This window comes from Lygodium microphyllum, chromosome 3 (assembly GCF_053477565.2).
Source record: "Lygodium microphyllum isolate KBCC chromosome 3, Lygodium_microphyllum_v1.1.10, whole genome shotgun sequence".
Classification (NCBI taxonomy): domain Eukaryota; kingdom Viridiplantae; phylum Streptophyta; class Polypodiopsida; order Schizaeales; family Lygodiaceae; genus Lygodium; species Lygodium microphyllum.
The window spans coordinates 74421719-74440024 of record NC_141137.1 but is presented as its reverse complement, the minus strand read 5'-3'; the positions used below and the strand labels follow the sequence as shown (position 1 = coordinate 74440024).

Sequence of the window (18306 nt, the reverse complement as noted above, 5' to 3'; positions counted from 1 at the left end):
ATGATTTGGAGGATGTCTAATCATCCTGTTACTCACTTTTGGAATAATTTGCCAAGGAAAAGGAAAGTTAAGTATTTGCCTTGAAGCAAATGACCAGACTATAAACCAAAGCGACATGGTCGCTGGAACCTACCACAACTAAACACTAAAGTATGGGTAGGGTATGACCCTAACCCAAGAATGATAGGAATCTTGCCAAGTTGCAATTGATTCCGGAACGAATGCGGATTGCATTCGGAGGAAAGGAAGTCACTCCTTGACAGTTTGCCAGCCACAACGACCATTGGAATTTGTTTGTGCTTGTAACCGTTAGAAAAGCACTGTTTGCATTGTTTGCTCAATGAACTAAAGGAGGAAAACATATCTAAATACTTCAGGTTGAAGCCTGAAGGGAGAGGCAGCTTCAGTTACCCCCGACTGCCTGCCTAACCCTAACCAAGGGGGTTGTGAACCGCGCCGGGAACGTGGACCGAACCCGCCGTGAGAGGTCTCTCCGTTGAGTTCTGCTTGGAGCAGGAGGACGCTTGGGTGCCAGGGGGGGCTCTGGCTGTAAATCCCTCGCCTTCCGGGTCCTGCACAAGAGACTAACGTGACTCGGGATTGGATCTCGAGGCCCGCATACTAGTCTACGGGCGGAAACTTGGATTAGTAATCACTGAAGGATTACTGGATAGCCTTCGGGTGGATTATGAATGCGCCTACGGGCGGGAACTCCTTGTATTGCAAAGATAAAAGGATTAAATGATAACAAAGAAGTTGTTTGACATTGTTTTCTTTATGTCCTGTGATAAGATTACGTGAAGGAACCAGTGCTTAACAGGGTTAATCAAGGAAGCTGTTTGTATATGTCAAACTAATGTGGTAGGTAATTACATAACTAAAACAAACCGAGGAAAGTGCGGAGGATGGACCATGGGTCCGTCCTACGGATGGGTGGTCCCGGTTAGCCGGGAACTTTTCTCAAGATCTTCGATGGACAGAGGATGATCGTCATCACCAAAACAAGCAAGGAGAACAATGACTTGGAAGTACCGATTACCCGATTCAAGCTGTTTTAGGGGAACGGAATGGGACTATGCCTTTTGGCAGAGAGGTCGAGCCTTGCATCCCTCTCGTTTCCCATTCTCCTTGAACCAAGTGCAGCATGAATCCGCTTCAGACCAGGCGCTCTGCGTAAAGTAGTTCGATCAGGTCTGACGCTAGTCGCTGTTAGTAAATGACCAACAATTCTAGCCGATCCTAAGTGGGAACGTCCAGGACGCTTCCGTTACGTGGCAGACGCGGAAAGTCCTAGATGACAAAACCCGCAACATTCCATGGGAGTGCCGGGTGGAGTTTTCTAGACAACCTTTCCGATGGACTGCTAAGACGTGTCCTAGAGGGTTCCAGTGGACACGTTACAGTTGAAAGCAAAGAGCTTGCCACATAGTTTTTGGATGGAAGCAATTATGTGTGCTTGCCATGTTTTGAACAAGTGCCACTCAATGTTCAACCAGCTGCTCCATTGGGTAATGCAAAAAATCAGCCTACGGCTGATATGAATATTCAACAAGAGGTTGAATTTGAAGTTTAGCAGGAGGTTCTACACAATTAGGAAGATAGATAGATCCCTAGATGGTGTTTGCAGGCTATGAGAGAGAGTTATTTGGATACTCCTATTGCTGATTGTACTAGAAGGCAAGCTCGTACGCATGATGGTGCATATACAATGGAGTTTGTTATGGTAGATACACTTAGTAATGAGGAGCTTGAATATTTTGAGGATGCACAACATAGTGTGCATTGGATGGTTGCAATGCAAGCGGAGTTTGATTCTATCATAAAGAATCACACATGGGATTTAGTGTCCTTGCCTGTTGAAAAGAAAGCCATTGATACAAAGTGGGTCTATAAGCTGAAAAGGAATGTAGATGGATCCATTGACAAATATAAGGCCAAGCTTGTGGTAAAGGCTATGCACAGAAGAAAGGCATTGACTATGAGGAGACATTTGTTGCTACATCTCGCATGATTACCATTCGGTCTATGGTTGCTTTGGTTCTCCATTATGGATGAATTGTGTATCAGCTTGGTATAAAGACTGCATTTTACATGGGGAACTTCAAGAGTTGTATGTATAGAAGCCCATTGGTTTCGTAGTTGTGGGATCCGAACGCTTGGTATGTAAGCTGAACAATGCTTTATATGGTATGAAGCAAGCTCCCTAAGCTTGGTATGCAAAAATTCATGTCTTTTTACTTAGCTAGGGTTTCATAAACATCTCATCAGAGTCTACACTTTACGTATGTAAAGAGGGGAGATCCTTGTTGGTCATATGTATTCTGCTTACAGGGACACATGCTGATCAGATTTCAACATTCAAATAAAATTTGCAGCAAACTTTTGAGATGTCTCATTCAATTCATTCATGATACTAGAGGCATTGGATTATCACAGTCTAGATACATTGGTAGGCTTCTTGGATTATCACAGTCTAGAGGCATTTGATTATCACAGTCTAGATACATTGGTAGAGTTCTTGAGAGGTTTGGCTTACGGGATTGCAAGTCAGTTTATACACCAATGGAACTGGACTCTACCTGTCATTGCTTGATGACAGTGATTTGTTTGATATCCATATGTATGCTCCAGTAGTTGGATGTCTCATTTACTTATGCGACACAAGGCCAAACATTTAGTTTGCAGTTTTAGCCTTGATGAAAACCATGTATATAACATTGGCAAGCTGTGAAGTGTGTTTTTTGTTACTTGCAAGATACTAGGACTTTTGGATTGCTTTATGCTAAGGGGGAACTGCTACAACTACATGCTTACAATGATTCAGATTGGGTTAGTGATTTTGATTCACATCACTCTACGAGTGATAATTGTTTCTTTCTTGGCTCATCTTGCATCTCTTGGCTTAGCAAGAAACAACGCATTGTTACCACATCATGATGTAAAGCTGAATACAAGGGAGCTTTCACTACCACACTTGAATGTGTATGGTTGAGACTTTTGTTGGCTGATTTAGATGTATCTATCCCGAAGGCTACTCCTTTGTTCACTGATAGTCAGAGTGCCATTGCACTTGTATGGAACTTAGTATTTCATGCACGCACGAAATACATAGAGATTCACTATCACTTTGTCAGAGAGACACTACATACAGGAGATATCAACCTTGTCTACTATCCTACCACCAGTAATGTGGCAAACATCTTTACCAAAGCTCTTCTTCTTGACAAATTTCAAGTATTCCGCAATGCTTTAAATTTGATCAATTATATTACTTTAGAAAAAACTTGAATACAAGGAAGTGCTCATGCTCAACAGACTAGTTGGAGCTAATGTAGAGTAACAGATATATTAAGTATACAAGCCTCTTAGGGCGATCTAGGGGAATGGGGGCAAGAAGCCATGGAGGGGGGGTGTATCGCCATCTGAGGCTGCCTGCTTGCATCATGAAGAACAACAGGTTCTAGTCGTCCCTAGTGTGCATGAAATGAAAACGACGCTCTTGACGAGCTCAAGACTTGCCCTGCACCTGGTCCCATCGGCTCTAGAGAGATTGGATGATGGAGGTCCAAAGCTTTGCCAAAGTCGTGTGTAGTGAAAGTTTCTCCCTACCAATAACCTCCTGGCACCGCTCCTTCCAGATGTGCCATCTAGTAAGACTCCCTATGATCTCCCATACCTCAGAGCGGTCTGCTGTGGGCTCCAATACCTAGCGAATGGGTAGAGCCTCCAAACGGACCACTACACATGACCCAGCCTTAATAATGAAGATTCGTGTCTTGCCTCATAGCCTCATACAGAGGTGACGGCCCTGGTTGACTACCTGCCAGCAGAAAGCTCCCCATGAGATACATCCAAGGTGGATGCTTTATAGTGGAGAATGCGGTATACTCCTCTCTACACGAGCTACATTGTCTCATACGACCAAAGGCAGTGCTTTGGAGTTTCCAGAAACTGCTGTGTGCAGCGTTTACAACCTCTATCCTTCTGCATCTGGGCTAACCAACTCCCCACTGCCAGCCCTCCATGTGCCAATAGCCATACGAAATACGATATCCTCCTCGGTCTCCAACTGTCCCATAGGCGGTGCTAGAAAGTCTGCCTGAAGGCATCCTTGATGCTGTGCTCTGCTACGTGATGGCGCCCATCCAGTCCATGTCCTCCTGTATCAATACGTGTCTGCCAATCCTAGCTGCGTACTTGAGAAACCTTGGTGGCTTCTTGGCAACCGCAGTGGCCGGCCATAGCCACTCTCTCGGGTCCCACTCCAGCATATCAAGTGGCTTGCCCTCCCATATCTAGAGGTGCCACTCTCTGAGCTCCTCCCAGAACACATAAGAGTCCAGCCGCCATGTCTTCCCTTGAAGGCCAACCACCTGAATCCTTCTCCTCCACGGAAGAACCAGAGGCCCCCCCTCCTGCACGGTGGAGAAAGTTCCATGTGGGGCGTCGCCCACTCTACTTACCACCTATAGTGGGATACCTGTTGGTGAAAACCTAGCGGCCCATATCTCACCTAGCCACTTTCTGAGGTATTGTTGCATCAATCTCCCTTCTCCTCAACTCAATTCCTCTCAGGCAATCTGATGCCTATTGCAAGACCTCCTGGTCTACCATCTTATACAGCTCCCACCATGTCCTGATGGTATGAGCCGGGCCATCCTCCCACCCAGCCCACTGGATGTGGGAATGCTCGCCAATCTGTATCCCATCGCGATCTTTGACCTGGGAGTTCCAGATCACTGGTTGGCGGTCTATCTCCTCCTGGTAGCTTGGGGGGCTCTAAATTAGGGCCTTACGGAGGCCTTGCTATAGAGGAAGTAGGCTACGTAGAAAGGAGGATTTGGGGGGCGTGATCTCGGCCGTCGTGAAGATCCATCTCAAGGATGGCCTCCAATCACCGCCAAGCCTCAGTCTATACTCTTGAAGGCCCTCCTGCATTAGGACCTTCCAGGTTTGCCCTCCTAGTGTGAGACGGTAGACTACTAGCTTGCCGAAAAGGGCCATACTTTGATACTCTAGGTGTATGATCCCAAGCTCTTCCTTAGACCGATGTCGGATGATGGTGGCCCACGCCACCTTGGCCCTGGATCCCTGGAACCTTGTGACCCGGCCTAGAGAAAATTCTGCACTAGGTGGCGAAGTTGAACTACACAGGACGAGGAGAAGCACCAATATGAGGCGATGTACGAAGCCGTCCCTAGGAGGACCTGGTTAACCACCAGGGCTCGGCCCGCTAGGGAAAGACGAGCAGTACTCCAGTGGGTCAGCTTCCTCCAAATAGAGTCGAGGACTGGAAGAAACTGTTGGGCAGGAGTGACGTCGAGTCTTGCCTAGAACCCTGGATAATGGCGTAAACATCTTTGTATCCTTGAGTTTATCCAACAAATCATCAATGCAGGGGATTGGGTACCTGTTCTTTATAGTGCTCTTGTTGAATCAATGCACATCGATAGGATCCATCTTTCTTATTAACAAGTAGTATGGGAGAAGCAAAGGGTGGCTGACCAGACTGAATAAACCACATTTTTTGCAAGTCTTTTACCTATTTCTCTGCTTCTTCTCTTTTATATATTGGCTCGAAAATTGGTGCCCCTTGTGGTATTTCTTTAGCTTTTATTTGAGATGGATTCGCCCTGCTCCTTGAAAGACGAATTAAGTCCCAAATTTAATATTGACTGGCGGGATATTCCTAAAATTCGTCAGTTTTAGTCTCTAGAATTGAAGTTCTAGGCCCTAATTATTTTTGTAAATTAGTGTTCACATCAAAGATTGACTAAAATCTCTTCCTTTGATGACTCAAACTATTGGAAAATGTTGAGAAGAGTTGAGAAATGACTGGGGAATGAGAGAGAACACTGTAGAGAGAAATTCTTTTGTAAATTAGGGTCCACAATAGAGATTAACTAAAATCCCTTCCTTTGATGACTCAAACTGTGGGAAAATGTTGAGGACAGCTGAGAAATGGCTAGAGAATGAGAGGGAAACGATCAAGATAGTGCAACTTGCATTCACCTTTAGTCTGAGAGTCCAAAATGGCTGTCACCGGCTTGTTTTGGCTCTCGTGGGGCTATCAACTACTGCTTTAGGCCTTCAACCATCTGTTTGCAACTTTTGGGCAGGTCTCCTATGCTGTAGAACAGTCCAACAGCCTCCTCTTCTCTCACAATGTTTGGAATAGACTTCCACCAACCCCTAAAAACGTTTTTTCCAGTTGCATGGCAAGTTTTGTGAAGTGGTAGCCTTCTAATCCCATTTTCCAGCATTATCTAGCTTATTAATAATTATTTTAGTACAAAGGAAAATAATTTCACCAACTAATTATTAATTGGCTAGGCCAATTTGTCTCCTAAGTGTTCCCCAGCAATTATTGACATCGTAGATTGACCACTAACATTGATGTCTAATAAGTTGGGCTAGACCCAAATTTGACATCGGGTACCACCTAGTATCTATAAGGCATAACTTACTACAAGTTTTGCGTTTTGCACTGACTAATATCTCGATGCCTTGGGTCCCATATTGTGTAACAATTAACTTGCATCTCACGTGTACAAGTCACCTTTGAACATTTAATTAAGTTTTAATCAAATTCTAGCCAATGTATTAAATTTTCACATGCTTGCGACATATATAATAAAGTCCTATCTTTTGACTTTCATAATTTATGAATGTGTGATTTTCATTCAATATTTGCTTTCTCTACTTACAAGAGCATCTTCTCCCCCTGCTCTCAGGGCAAAAAGAAAAAAAAGGGCCCTTGAGGCCATGGAGCTCGATCCGCTGCTAGTCTTAATTTGGGAGTTGCATCACCCATTTACCCAGGATCATCTCCACCTGGTTTGGAGCTTTAAATATTTCAGCTAAGACTTTGTGGCTGCAGGTTTGCAGCTTGTCTATCATAGAGATGGGGATAGTGTCCTCACTCTCTCGGCCTACAATTAGGCCCCTATTCATGTGAGTGCAGTGAATGTGGAAGCATATGGACAAGACTAAAAGACAATGAACACAAGAAAGGAGGGATGTCGAGAGACCACTTTTTTAGTTCATACACTTCATTTAGGGTTTCGCAGTAACAGCTCCAAAAAGAGCTGGCGTTCACATTTTGGCCACTTTTTTAGTGGGCATCCACTTAGTGGTGCGCCACCCTAGACAGGATATGCATATAAATAGGCAATCACTTCATTTATTCCAAACCTCTCTCTTCAGTCATTCTTTATCACCTTCTTCGTTTACCATCACCACTTCCCTTCTCTTGCATGACTGCCTTTACCTTTCCTCTTGTGCTTTAGGTGCCCTGGTGTGCCCTGTTTCATCATCAGCCCTTGCGTTTCGAGCATCTTCCACCTAATGTCATCATTGTCTACTTGGCATCAGCACCCTTCTCTTTTAGGCTCCACCTTCACTTGCGTCTTTCACTTAGGCCTAGCGTTAACATCTTCAACTTGGCGTCAGCGTCCTAACCTCTAGTGGCAGTCTCCATCACTGAGTGTCAATGATTTCATCACTTGTCTATCATAGGGATTGCTGGGACCTACGTTTTTGCAGTTTGGTTCTCCTCCATTACCTAACATCACTCATTTGTTATAGAGGTTGTTGGGACCTGCGTTTTTGTAGCTTGGCTCATCCTTCATTATCTGGTGTTAGCATGTGGGGGCTACTCTCCCTGCGTTTGCCAACTTTGACAATCTAGGATTTACGTTTTGTTGCCCAGATCACTTCTTGCCATCAAAGGATTGCAGTTCACTCCCTCGGTAGTTGGTGATCATCTTCTACATCTTCGATGGCATCAAAGAACTGTGGTCTGCTCCATCAACACGTGTCTTTCACCTTCCAATGATTACTTGGATAGCCATGTGGCCTTGCTACTTGCCCCCCAAACTGTCTGACCTACCTCGTAAAAGGTGCTCTCTCTTGGTGATTGCTGAAAGTGCCCAAAACTGACAGGAAATTCATAATTGTGCCAAAGAGAACAAATTGTACCTACTGTAGCTTGACAATGGGAGTCTAGGGGATGACTACATCAAGGTGATAAACGGGCCATCTCCTATGGTTGGCTAAGGGAAGAATGATCCTTATGGTAGCCATTTGAGCTATAGGTGCGAAGCCCTTTGCAATGAGCCCCACCTTGTGACTATCGAATGCCATCATTATGGCACTTAGTCTTAAAGACCCATTGAGTCTTAAAGACCCATTTGACTCCAATCACCTTCCTATGAGCGAGCCAAGGCACAAGATCCCAAGTGCCATTCTACTCAATCGCATCCACTCCTACTTCGTAGTCATTAAACAATAGTTAGTACAAACAAAGTTGGTGGAATGTGCATGATTCCTTCGAGAGTGCCACGAGTGATTGTGCGGCACCCAATCCTTAAGGACTCCCTCAATCCCTAAATCACGGATTGTATCACGTGCCCAACGAGAAGGAGGCCGATATCCCCCTCGCGGCTCTACCTTTGTCCAAGTCTTTGGAATGTCAACCAATACAAGCAAAATGGGTGAATCCAGCTAGACCTATTTTCCTTAAAGATCAACCATTCTTTAAAAGTGTGAGAATGCTTTTGACTTCAACTCCAAAAAGTATGCCCATGTCATCCTGCTAAAATCAATAATTGGCATAAAATACGAACTCACCTTTAAGAGATTCCGTCCTCATTGGTCTACTTAAGTTTGTTGAAACAAGCTCCAAGGGATTCTTAGCCCATCATGAATCTTTGTTGAGAATAGCATCTCCATGCCGCTTTGCTCACCATGAATGCAAGATACACATGGCAGGTGGTTCACCCCACTCTCTAGCAATCCATGCACAAGCCACTATCACAATCCACTCATGAGAGTGTTGGGACAATATTGTTGCATTAGTGGGCCATCGGAGAAACATTCTCAAGAACCTCTAGTTGGAAGAAGGCGGTAGATGGAGCAGTAGCCACCACTCTTGAGCCCTTTGTAGTCTTCTCCTTCTCGGTGTCCTTGTCCTTATTGGGGCAATTTCCATCTTCTAATGACGTGTCTTATCATAGCTATGACAAGTAGACTCCTTGGCTTTATCTTGCTTGTTCTTCTCATCCTTGTCTTCTTCTTCTCGTTCTTCCCCTTCTGTTGTGAAGACGGACTTATCAACACCTCCAACTTGGGATCATTCCAACTTTTGGGTTGTTCCTCTTGGTCCAAGGCTTTTAGAACCATCTTCTCCCACTTAAGGGTTTTGGGTCCCTGCCCCAAAGCAACCAAGGTGGAATAAAAGGTAATGAATAGGGGTTGTAAATGTGATAGAAGATTTATCACTATGTTCTCTGAGGTGACATGCTCCCGCATAGAAGAAGACTTGCTCTCGCATAAAAGACGACTTGTTGGGATTCAATGTTTGCATTTGAAGCTCCAGAGATACTTGCTTCATGATGGTCATCCAATTGTATATTTGATCCACAAACTCCAGCCATATCTCAGGAGCCATGGTCAAGTGCTCGATGCAAGCAATAATAGCTGGAGTGCAAGAGAGAAAGAGGAATGAATGGATTTGGGCATTCTGTTTGTCCCAATGTGGCTAATAGAAAACTTGGAGGCATCACACGGTGTAGGATTGTTTATAGCCTCCGTCAGGAGCTTCACCAAATCATAGGACTCGAAGATGGCAAGCATCATTCCATGCCAAATCTGGCAACTCTTCATATCGAGCTTCCAATTTGAAGGAAGAGCCAGTAACACGGGGACCTTACATTCCATAATAGTCTAAAACTCTACGTCAATCTCAGTAGACATTGTCAACAACTTGCACAAAAATAAGGGCAGCCCCCTTTGACTCCACACATTGTGCCTACTAGGGCTTCCTCCGCTTGTCTTAAAAGAGTTTCAACCGCATTAGAGCGAAAGTAAACTCTAAATCTGCTCCAAAAGGCTGAAAAATCAGCCTTTTCTTCTTCACCAACAGAAAAAACCTGCAAAAAACAGCAACTCCACTCCTTCCCGATGCTTCACCTCTTTGCCTCAACCTCCGAATGCTGAAAACACAAAATTTTGTCGTTGCAAAGAATCCTGCCATTCAAGTCTACCCACGATCAATCAGCCTTTCAGTGCTGCTCTCATATCATGTCAAAGTGCAATAAATGCAAAAGCATATGGACAAGATTGAAAGACAATGAACATGAGAGAAGATGGAGAGAGAGAAGAGATAGTAGAAAGTAGAAATCTGCAGTCAATGAATGCTGAAATGAAAAAGGTAGATATACAAACGGGATGTCGAATTATCTCCTCAGGCCGATCCCTCGCTCACCATTTGAAATAGAAGTGATTGTGCAAAATGAGCAGCCAAACTGGCGGACAACATATAACCAACTGTTTGACCTAGCAACTAAAAGGTGGCTGTGTTGGTGACTCTTGAAAATGCCCAATACTGACCAGGAAATGTGTAATTGTAGCCAAGAGAACTAATTGTACCTATTATAGCCTTACAATTCTAGTCTAGGGGATGACTAAATCTCTAACACCATGATGATACATGTCCTCTCGATTTCAAAATACTAGCCTCAATGTCTAAAGTGACCTAGGTGTGAAGACATGCTTTCTTAGAGTTTGCACTAAGAAAGCACAGAATCTACGATGACGATTGCAATACAAAGACTCAGATAGTGACATGCAAAACGCAAACCTTGAACGCAAAATGGATAACTGAAAACGGAAAACACAAAACACACAAACAAAAACAGAGAAGAGAAAGAATTGCGAAGTGAATGAATTAATGTTGGAGATGAATGCGAGAATGTACAAAATGCTCAAGGTTAAAGTTGTCCAACACCGATAGCTCTCGTGGGAGTGGGTTGAGGGAGATTGTTGATGTATGTCATCCACCGTAGACGAATCATCTTGAGTGCAGTAACCACCAATTGGAACAGAGGGTGATGAAAAAGAGTGCTGAAAATAGAAAAACAGGCTGATGTAGATGATGGAAGCTGATCACTAGCAGTAGTGGGAGGTTGGGCGGTAGCCATAGACCATGTAGCAGCAGTCGTTGAGGGTTGGACAACTAGTGGAAGAGGGCTGATGGTTGAAACGTGCAAGACAAGGATGGATGTATGAGTGAATGCAGCAAAAGATTAAAGAAGGAAAAACTAAAGATGGGCCCACCATTGTGTAGATCCATCAACAGGCCTCTGCCAATGAAACACCTGACGAGGTGAAGTAGTCCTAGATGGACTTGTAGAGATGACCAAGGAACCGATGCAAAGAGTGTGGTTGGTGGGGAGCTAGCAAACCAATTAACTAATTCTTCAAGAGTATTGAAAGATATCGGCTCCTAAGGTTGTCCGTGTGCCATATGTTTAGTAGCCATTGGGGCAGATGAAGGAGATGGGGCAGAAAGTGGAGGCGTTGCCCCATTGGATTGTCCACTAGAAGTGGAGGCAATCGGCGTAATATGTTGGGGTTTCTTGGGAGTAAGACCCTTGGCCTTGGTAGAACACTGTTGTCCACATGGCCCGATCTCTTATAGTGTGTGCAAAACGTATTTTTCTTAGGGAGTTGTCACTAGTTGGATTTTGTTTCTTTGGTTCCATTGGAGGAAGGGGTGTCACCCTTGTTTGGGCTTGTCTTTGTATCTACTGAGTTCTTGCCATCACCGGTTTTCCCTTACAAAGAAGAGGCAACTAGACCCCTCCTTAGATAAGAGTATGTGGAAGACTTCTTGTAGACTTGATCATGTAGCCTTGTGTAATGCAAGAATTAGCACTCAAACTCATAAAAGGTTAGCAATCGGGGCAATGAGATAATGTGCTTAATGCAATGGAAATATTTTTCAGGTAGCTTGTTCAAAAAGAATGTAACCTGATTGTCGTTTGATTTTAGAGAGCTCAGTAGTGGCAAACTCAGTGAGTAACCACCAATATTTAGCCAACTTGACTTGTTGATCATCCCCATTTGTAATGGAAAACTCCTAAAGCTGAAAATCGAGATTGATATGCCGAGTATGATCTCACGCCACATAGTGGTCAATGAGATGACTCCAACGCTTGGGAAAACATTGTAATTAAGAATGGAACTCGAGAAGTAATTCCCTACATTAACTCAACATTGGTTGTGGCATTGTGGGATCTCCATTGACGGATGTGCTGAGGGTGAGCATTGAGGAAACATAGAATGTACGACCATGACTAAAACACAAAGGCGTAGACATTGGCATGCAAAACTCAAACCTTGAACACAAAATGCAAAACATAAATTTCAAAACGCAAAATACACAAACATAAACAAAGAAGAGAGAGAACTTTGGAGTGAATGAATGAATGCTGTAAATGAATGAGAGAATGTAGAGAATGCTCAAGGGCAAAGCTATCCAACTACTAGTGGCTGTCATAGGAGTGGGCTGAGGGAGGGGTTGATGTGTGTTGTCCACCAGAGACGGATCCTGACTCGGTAACCACCAATCAGAGCAAAAGCCGATGAAGAAATTTGCTGAAAACACAAAAACAATCTGATGTAGATAATGGTAGTTGATCATCCGCAATAGCGGGAGGTTGGGGGGGGACAACTCTAGATTAGGTAGCAGCAATCACTAGGGGTTGGACGACTAGTGGAAGAGGGTTGATGGCTGAAACTTGCAAGACAAGGACAGGGTTGAATGATGGGCGGCTCTATTTATAGACATGGAAGGATCCTCCCAAATTAGGGTTTTGCATGTGTGACATAGAAACTCTCTAGAACCACTCCCAATTTAATGAAACTTTTGTCAATTTACTGTTTTGGGGATGTTTTAAAGAGATAATCAAGATATAATGAATTTTTAGCTCAACACTCGGCCTTTGCTCGAAAACATACATAAACCTTTGTGTTGTGGTGCAAGTAAAAACCCACTAAGTGATAGGAAAAGCTTTGACACACCTCCCTAAAAACAATTCAACTTGTTATTGCCAAGAGTCACAAAACTAGTGTAATTGGTCCTCTAGGTGGCTTATACAATTGTCAGCGCATTCTTGTTAGCTCCTTTTCAGGTTGTCAGAAAACTCCACATTGTCTCATGGCCTCCATGGGTGGTAGGCTTGGTCTCGTCTGTAGGACTATGGTGATGCGACAGGGAAGAGAGGAAGGCGAATTGAGGGATGAAGAGACAACACAAGAAGATAATCTTCCGCTCAAACTACTACTCATATAGTTGCCTTGTACCTTACCTTTGAACCATCTATACTCTCCTTTTTTAATCCCATGGGAAGAAGAAAGCAAAGAAGTCTAGGTCATCCATTCATGGGAATGGAAGTGGATGGTTTGGGTTGACCATGAGGCCGTATGTCACGACGACGTGAAAATTTGATGCTTTGGTTATGTTTAATTGACATTTGATTAAAGAATCAATCAAATGTGCAATTAAAAGATACACATGTGTTGCACATGTGAGGTACAAGCTACTTTTTCACAGTTAAAGTCCAAAGGACCCTGTGAAAAAGATGGGTGTCAAAGGCAAAAGTTGTAACAAGTTACACTTGTTAGATTCTAGGTGAATTTTGGTGTCAATTTGTCCCTAGGACCATTAATTGGCCGTTAAGTGTCAGTGGCGACAAGCATTAATGGATTAATGATTGTCCAAGGGTCAATTAATGCATGGGACCACTTTGGGTTGCAAGTGGCCTAGCCAATTAATTTTTGGATGGGCAAGGTCAATTTTTTGGGCATGGATTAAGGGCTGAATTAATTTTCAGAATTTATTAATTCTGAAAATTAATCAAATGGCTGGAAATTGTTGAAAATGGATTAAGAAAGCTACCACTTGGCAAAACTTTCCCATGCAAGTGGGGGAAAGGCTAAATAGGGCTGAAGGGAGAGGAAGATCTCGTTTTTTCATTTTGGAGCTATTGGACTGTTGCTGCCAGATTTTGGGGCCATTTTCTAGCCATTGGAGACCATTTTGGTGATGGAGATTGGATATTCTTGACCTTGGGAAGTTAACAATTGCTGCTGATGCACTTTCTCCTGAAGATCACAGTCTTTGATGCTCCTATTGTTGTTGGTGCATCCGTTTGGGGCTGGTAGAGCAGGGCAGCAACTGATTTTGATCAGTTCTTCACGACAAATCTCAAAATTTTCTCTCTTTATAGCATTCTCTCATCTCCTTCAGCCTATGCTCAGCCATTCTCAGCAATTCTCAGCCATTTGGAGGAGATCTCAGCCATTTTTGGTGGGCTGATCTGTAATTTTTGCAGTAAACCCTAATTTACAGCAGAAATTAGTGTTTAGCAGCCACCTTGGGATCCGTTCCAGAGATTGAAGGCTCAAGGGATTGAAATCAGCAACTGATAATTGAAGATTATCAAGGGATTTCAAGAGCCGGCCCATCCCAAATTGATTTGGGGCAGCATTTGGCCAGCCAAGGGTTAAATTGGAGAAGAAGTCCTGGGTGAATCAAGGGGCAAATGACCCAAAAGGCTTGCTGGTCATTTATGATAGCAAGAGCAATTGGTTAGCAGGAGGAGATTGAAGAATCTCGAGTTGTACTCCTTCCAATTGAATGAAAGGTAAAGAAATACCGCAAGGGGCCCCAATTTGGGCCAATAGGGTGTCTACTATCCAAGAATGTTATGGTAAAGTGTGTATTTCATTTTATGTGCATTTATTTATTGCTGTAATTAAGTGCTTAATTAGATTAAACCACCCTATCCGAGAAGGAAGGTTGGTATAACCGTAATTCTTCTCATTGATTTTACAAGCCATTGAATCTTGTTGAGGAGCATGTAGGAGCTTGCTTGTGACTATGGATACAAGGATTTGCATAGTAGGATGAGTATGTGTCCCCAAGTCTACATGGGGGAGCACAACTGGTGGCAACAGAGTTTGGCTGGAATTAAATGGCGGCCCCATGACACGAAAGTATGTGAGGATTTTTTGTGTGGGCCCCTCATGCTAGATTAGTTTCCATAGCTCGAGGTCTCTATGCCTCAAGTAGATAGATCCTAAGGTGGTTTTGGTTTGGTACTCTCATCATGTGTGAAAAGGAGGTCCCTTCGATGAAGAGGCTATCATGGTGCACTAGTCTATACTCCCTCTGGAGGTACCCAATGCATGTGGTTGATGTGAACATTTGTGGAGCTGGTCACTCACACACCAAATGCTAGGATACATGGACATCCATGTATCTTAATTGTACTAGGAATTCTTTTGGTGTCAAAGAGAGAGTACTTGTTCCAATAGAAGGCCATCTTTGTTTCCAAGGGTTTGTTAGCACTCATGTGTGTCATGTATGGCCATCTTTTGCCATTGAGCCTATCGAAGTCAGACAAGGACATTTGGAGCTCTAACAATCTTTTTGTCTATCACAAATCAGCAACCATAACACAATTAGGCTCAAATTTGAGCCTGAAATCTCCAATTTCCTTCACTAATGACACATGCTTCAAGGCTAGATGAGAGAGAAGAGGCAAGAGAGAAATTTCTGCATCAGAATTGGGCACAAAGTGGATATTGTGCACTTCATGCAGGTGATCTTGGCTGTAGACAAGCAATCCTTCTCAGATCTAGTATAATTTCTCAAATTCCCAGCAAATACCCTTCTTGTGGGCTAAGATTTGATGGCACTCTTCTCGAGACAACCAGAAACCCTAATTTCTGCCAAAATTCAGAGCTACACTTGAAAGTTATGGCTGAGAAATTCAGATCTGCTGAGGAAGAAGGGAGGAGCAGCAAATTAGAGAAAATTCTTTGTCTTTCCAGCAAGAGAAATCCTTTCACAGCAGTTGTGTGTTGTTCCAGCCCAAGAAACTTCTGTAGATCAAGTCTCTTTGCTGTGCTTGATGGTCAATTGTTCTTTCTCAGCCCACGACTCAATTTTCCACTCTCAGATCTGCCCCAAATAGCTGAGAATGGGAGAGAAACAACCCAACATGGAAGATACACATGCATGCAGCCCAAAACTGACCAAGGTTTGATTTTTGGAAAATTTCCATTTTCATTGGAGCCTCTAGATGCTAATTTGAGATGCATAATCCATTGGCCCTACCCTCATTAAAATAACATAAAATGTTTATGACCTGCAATTTTACATTTGTAACCTCTTTGAACGTGAAATTGAAAGTTTCCCCAAGCATTGGTTTAGGACATTAAATCATTTTAATCTCTACACCGCATGACCAAACATCATTGCCAAGGGGAATTTCAATATCCTTGACCAAGATCTGGTACCAAGCATCCACTGGCACCTGCCCACAACAACTTTTGCCAATGTCCCCAACTGTCACAGCAAGGATGATGAGGAAAGCGAGAGAGAAATGTGAGAGAACAATGAAGATCAGCAAACAATGCATTGATCACATTCAGGAAGGGAGACTTGCTTTGATACCACTATTCAACTATTTAATGTACATATACGTTGACATTATGAGAGTAGGGGATGTTGTGAGACAGAAATGTTGTACACAAATGACTGAATTTAAGGGACAACTTCTAATTTTTAATTATGAATAGATGACGAGTGCCCACACTTCCAACCCCCAAAAAACGTTTTCATTAAGTGATGTAACTATTACGAAGGGACTGTTTTAAGTGACATATTCATGCCAAACTGATTCAAGATATGCATAGAGTGTGTATATACCAGTCTCAATGCATCCTATATTTTAAAATAAAATGCGTGCACACAAGATAATTACACTCTTTCAAAGGTGTCACAATGGCATAAAGTTAATAGCTGAATGGACTTCTTCATAGAGATATGTATTTGAAACTCATATCCTTAGAAATAAATTAATCATTTGGCATCATTGAGTTTGGTGATATACATGGTTACATGCTGCACCACAAGCACCTTACATAAGTTCTCTAGCATAATTGTGTTTCAGCTCGGTATGAAACAACACATAGAATTTGGAGTCTACATACACATGAATATGATGACTGTACCCAAGTTTACACATAATTGAAAAGGATAGCTCTAGCAAAGTATTTTTGCTCACTTGTTCACAGTGTAAACAGAGAACAAGTGGTGATATACATGGCTACATGCTGCACCACAAGCACCTTACATAGGTTATCTAGCATAATTTTGTTTGAGCTGGGTATGAAGCAACATGTACCATTTGGAATCTACATACATATGAATATGATGACTGTACCCAAGTTTATGCATGATTTAAAAAGATGCCTTGTGGCAAAGGATTTATGCCCACTCATTCGCAGCGTAAGCAGAGGACCCTTCATCCGCCAGGAAGTTGAGCCATAATTGTTACCTGTTCAGTTGAAAATAGTGCAACAATCCTGAAAGTTATCATGGTGCCATGAACCAAAAAACTTTACAGGTATGTAGTAGTAATTACTTGGTCGAAATTGAACTATGGTCCTTAGGTTCCTGTACAAATCAAACAAGCCACTAGCGATTGATCCATGTGCATGGCATAAAAACAGAAAGAATAGTCATGTCTGGTTGACCTGGTTTGCAAATAACACACAAAGCCACCATGTTGATTCAAGGGCCCTTTGTGGCTTTGCAGATAACATAATCAATTCGGTTTCATGTAGATCCATGTCGTATGATATCCAAAGATTATGTAGCAACTATTTGGTCGATCTAGATTACATAAGCAAGTGCTTTGGTAAAAGAGGGCCCATTGAGCTGTTGGGATATTCAAACCTTGAGCGCTGGTATCCGGATGCAACCAGTACAAGTCATATTCACGGTGTGCCAATTGTGAATGAAAACCCACAAAATTCTTCAAAAGGCATTGAGTGAATACTCAACATTTTTGTTCTTGTAATCTGAAAATCAATGTTGGAAACTAGGTATTAAGACTTTCGTAAGCTTGTAATCTGAAAATCAATGTTTGAAACTAGCTATTAAGACTTTTGTAAGTGCAAGGCAGTGCTGGTGAACCTGGGATTTGAGTGATTGGAAACATTGTGATTTTTTTATACATATTCAACCATGAGAAATTCCAATTGTGCTTTAATTCGGCCTTTTCTCTTTTTGGGTAAATTTTGTTTTGATTGTGAGTGATGATTTTTGGAGTTCTAGAAGATATGACTTCTAGAAGGATTTCTAGAAGATATGGCTTGTTTGTTAGAGCGATGCTATTGACATAATCCTAAGTTGCTTTACAGAGAGCCTTTTGTGACGGAGGAAGAGCTGAAGCTGATGCTAAGGGGTGCAGAGTTGAGTGGAGCTATTGAAGAGGAAGAGCAGGTGATATTGCTGTTGTGTTTAATAGCCCATGCTGTACTTAGATGGTGTTAATTAAGGGATTCATTTTTGGTATTGATATGTTCATGGTTAGCCTGCTCATTCAAGTTATTTGTTTCTTTCAACCTGTTGAAGCCATTAAATTAGATTTACATATCCATGCA

The 18306-nt window shown here is 42.8% G+C and overlaps 1 protein-coding gene across 3 annotated transcripts in view; it reads left to right on the top strand.

Annotated features, from left to right (window-relative positions):
• The window catches only part of LOC148038509 (DUF21 domain-containing protein At1g55930, chloroplastic-like), a 180299-nt gene that overhangs the window by 98042 nt on the left and 63951 nt on the right, over positions 1-18306 (top strand). For all 3 annotated transcript variants that reach the window (XM_087672859.1, XM_087672858.1, XM_087672864.1), the window contains exon 6: positions 18064-18145. In XM_087672859.1, coding sequence (XP_087528985.1) covers positions 18064-18145 — 82 coding nt within the window. The remainder of the gene's footprint in view (positions 1-18063; positions 18146-18306) is intronic.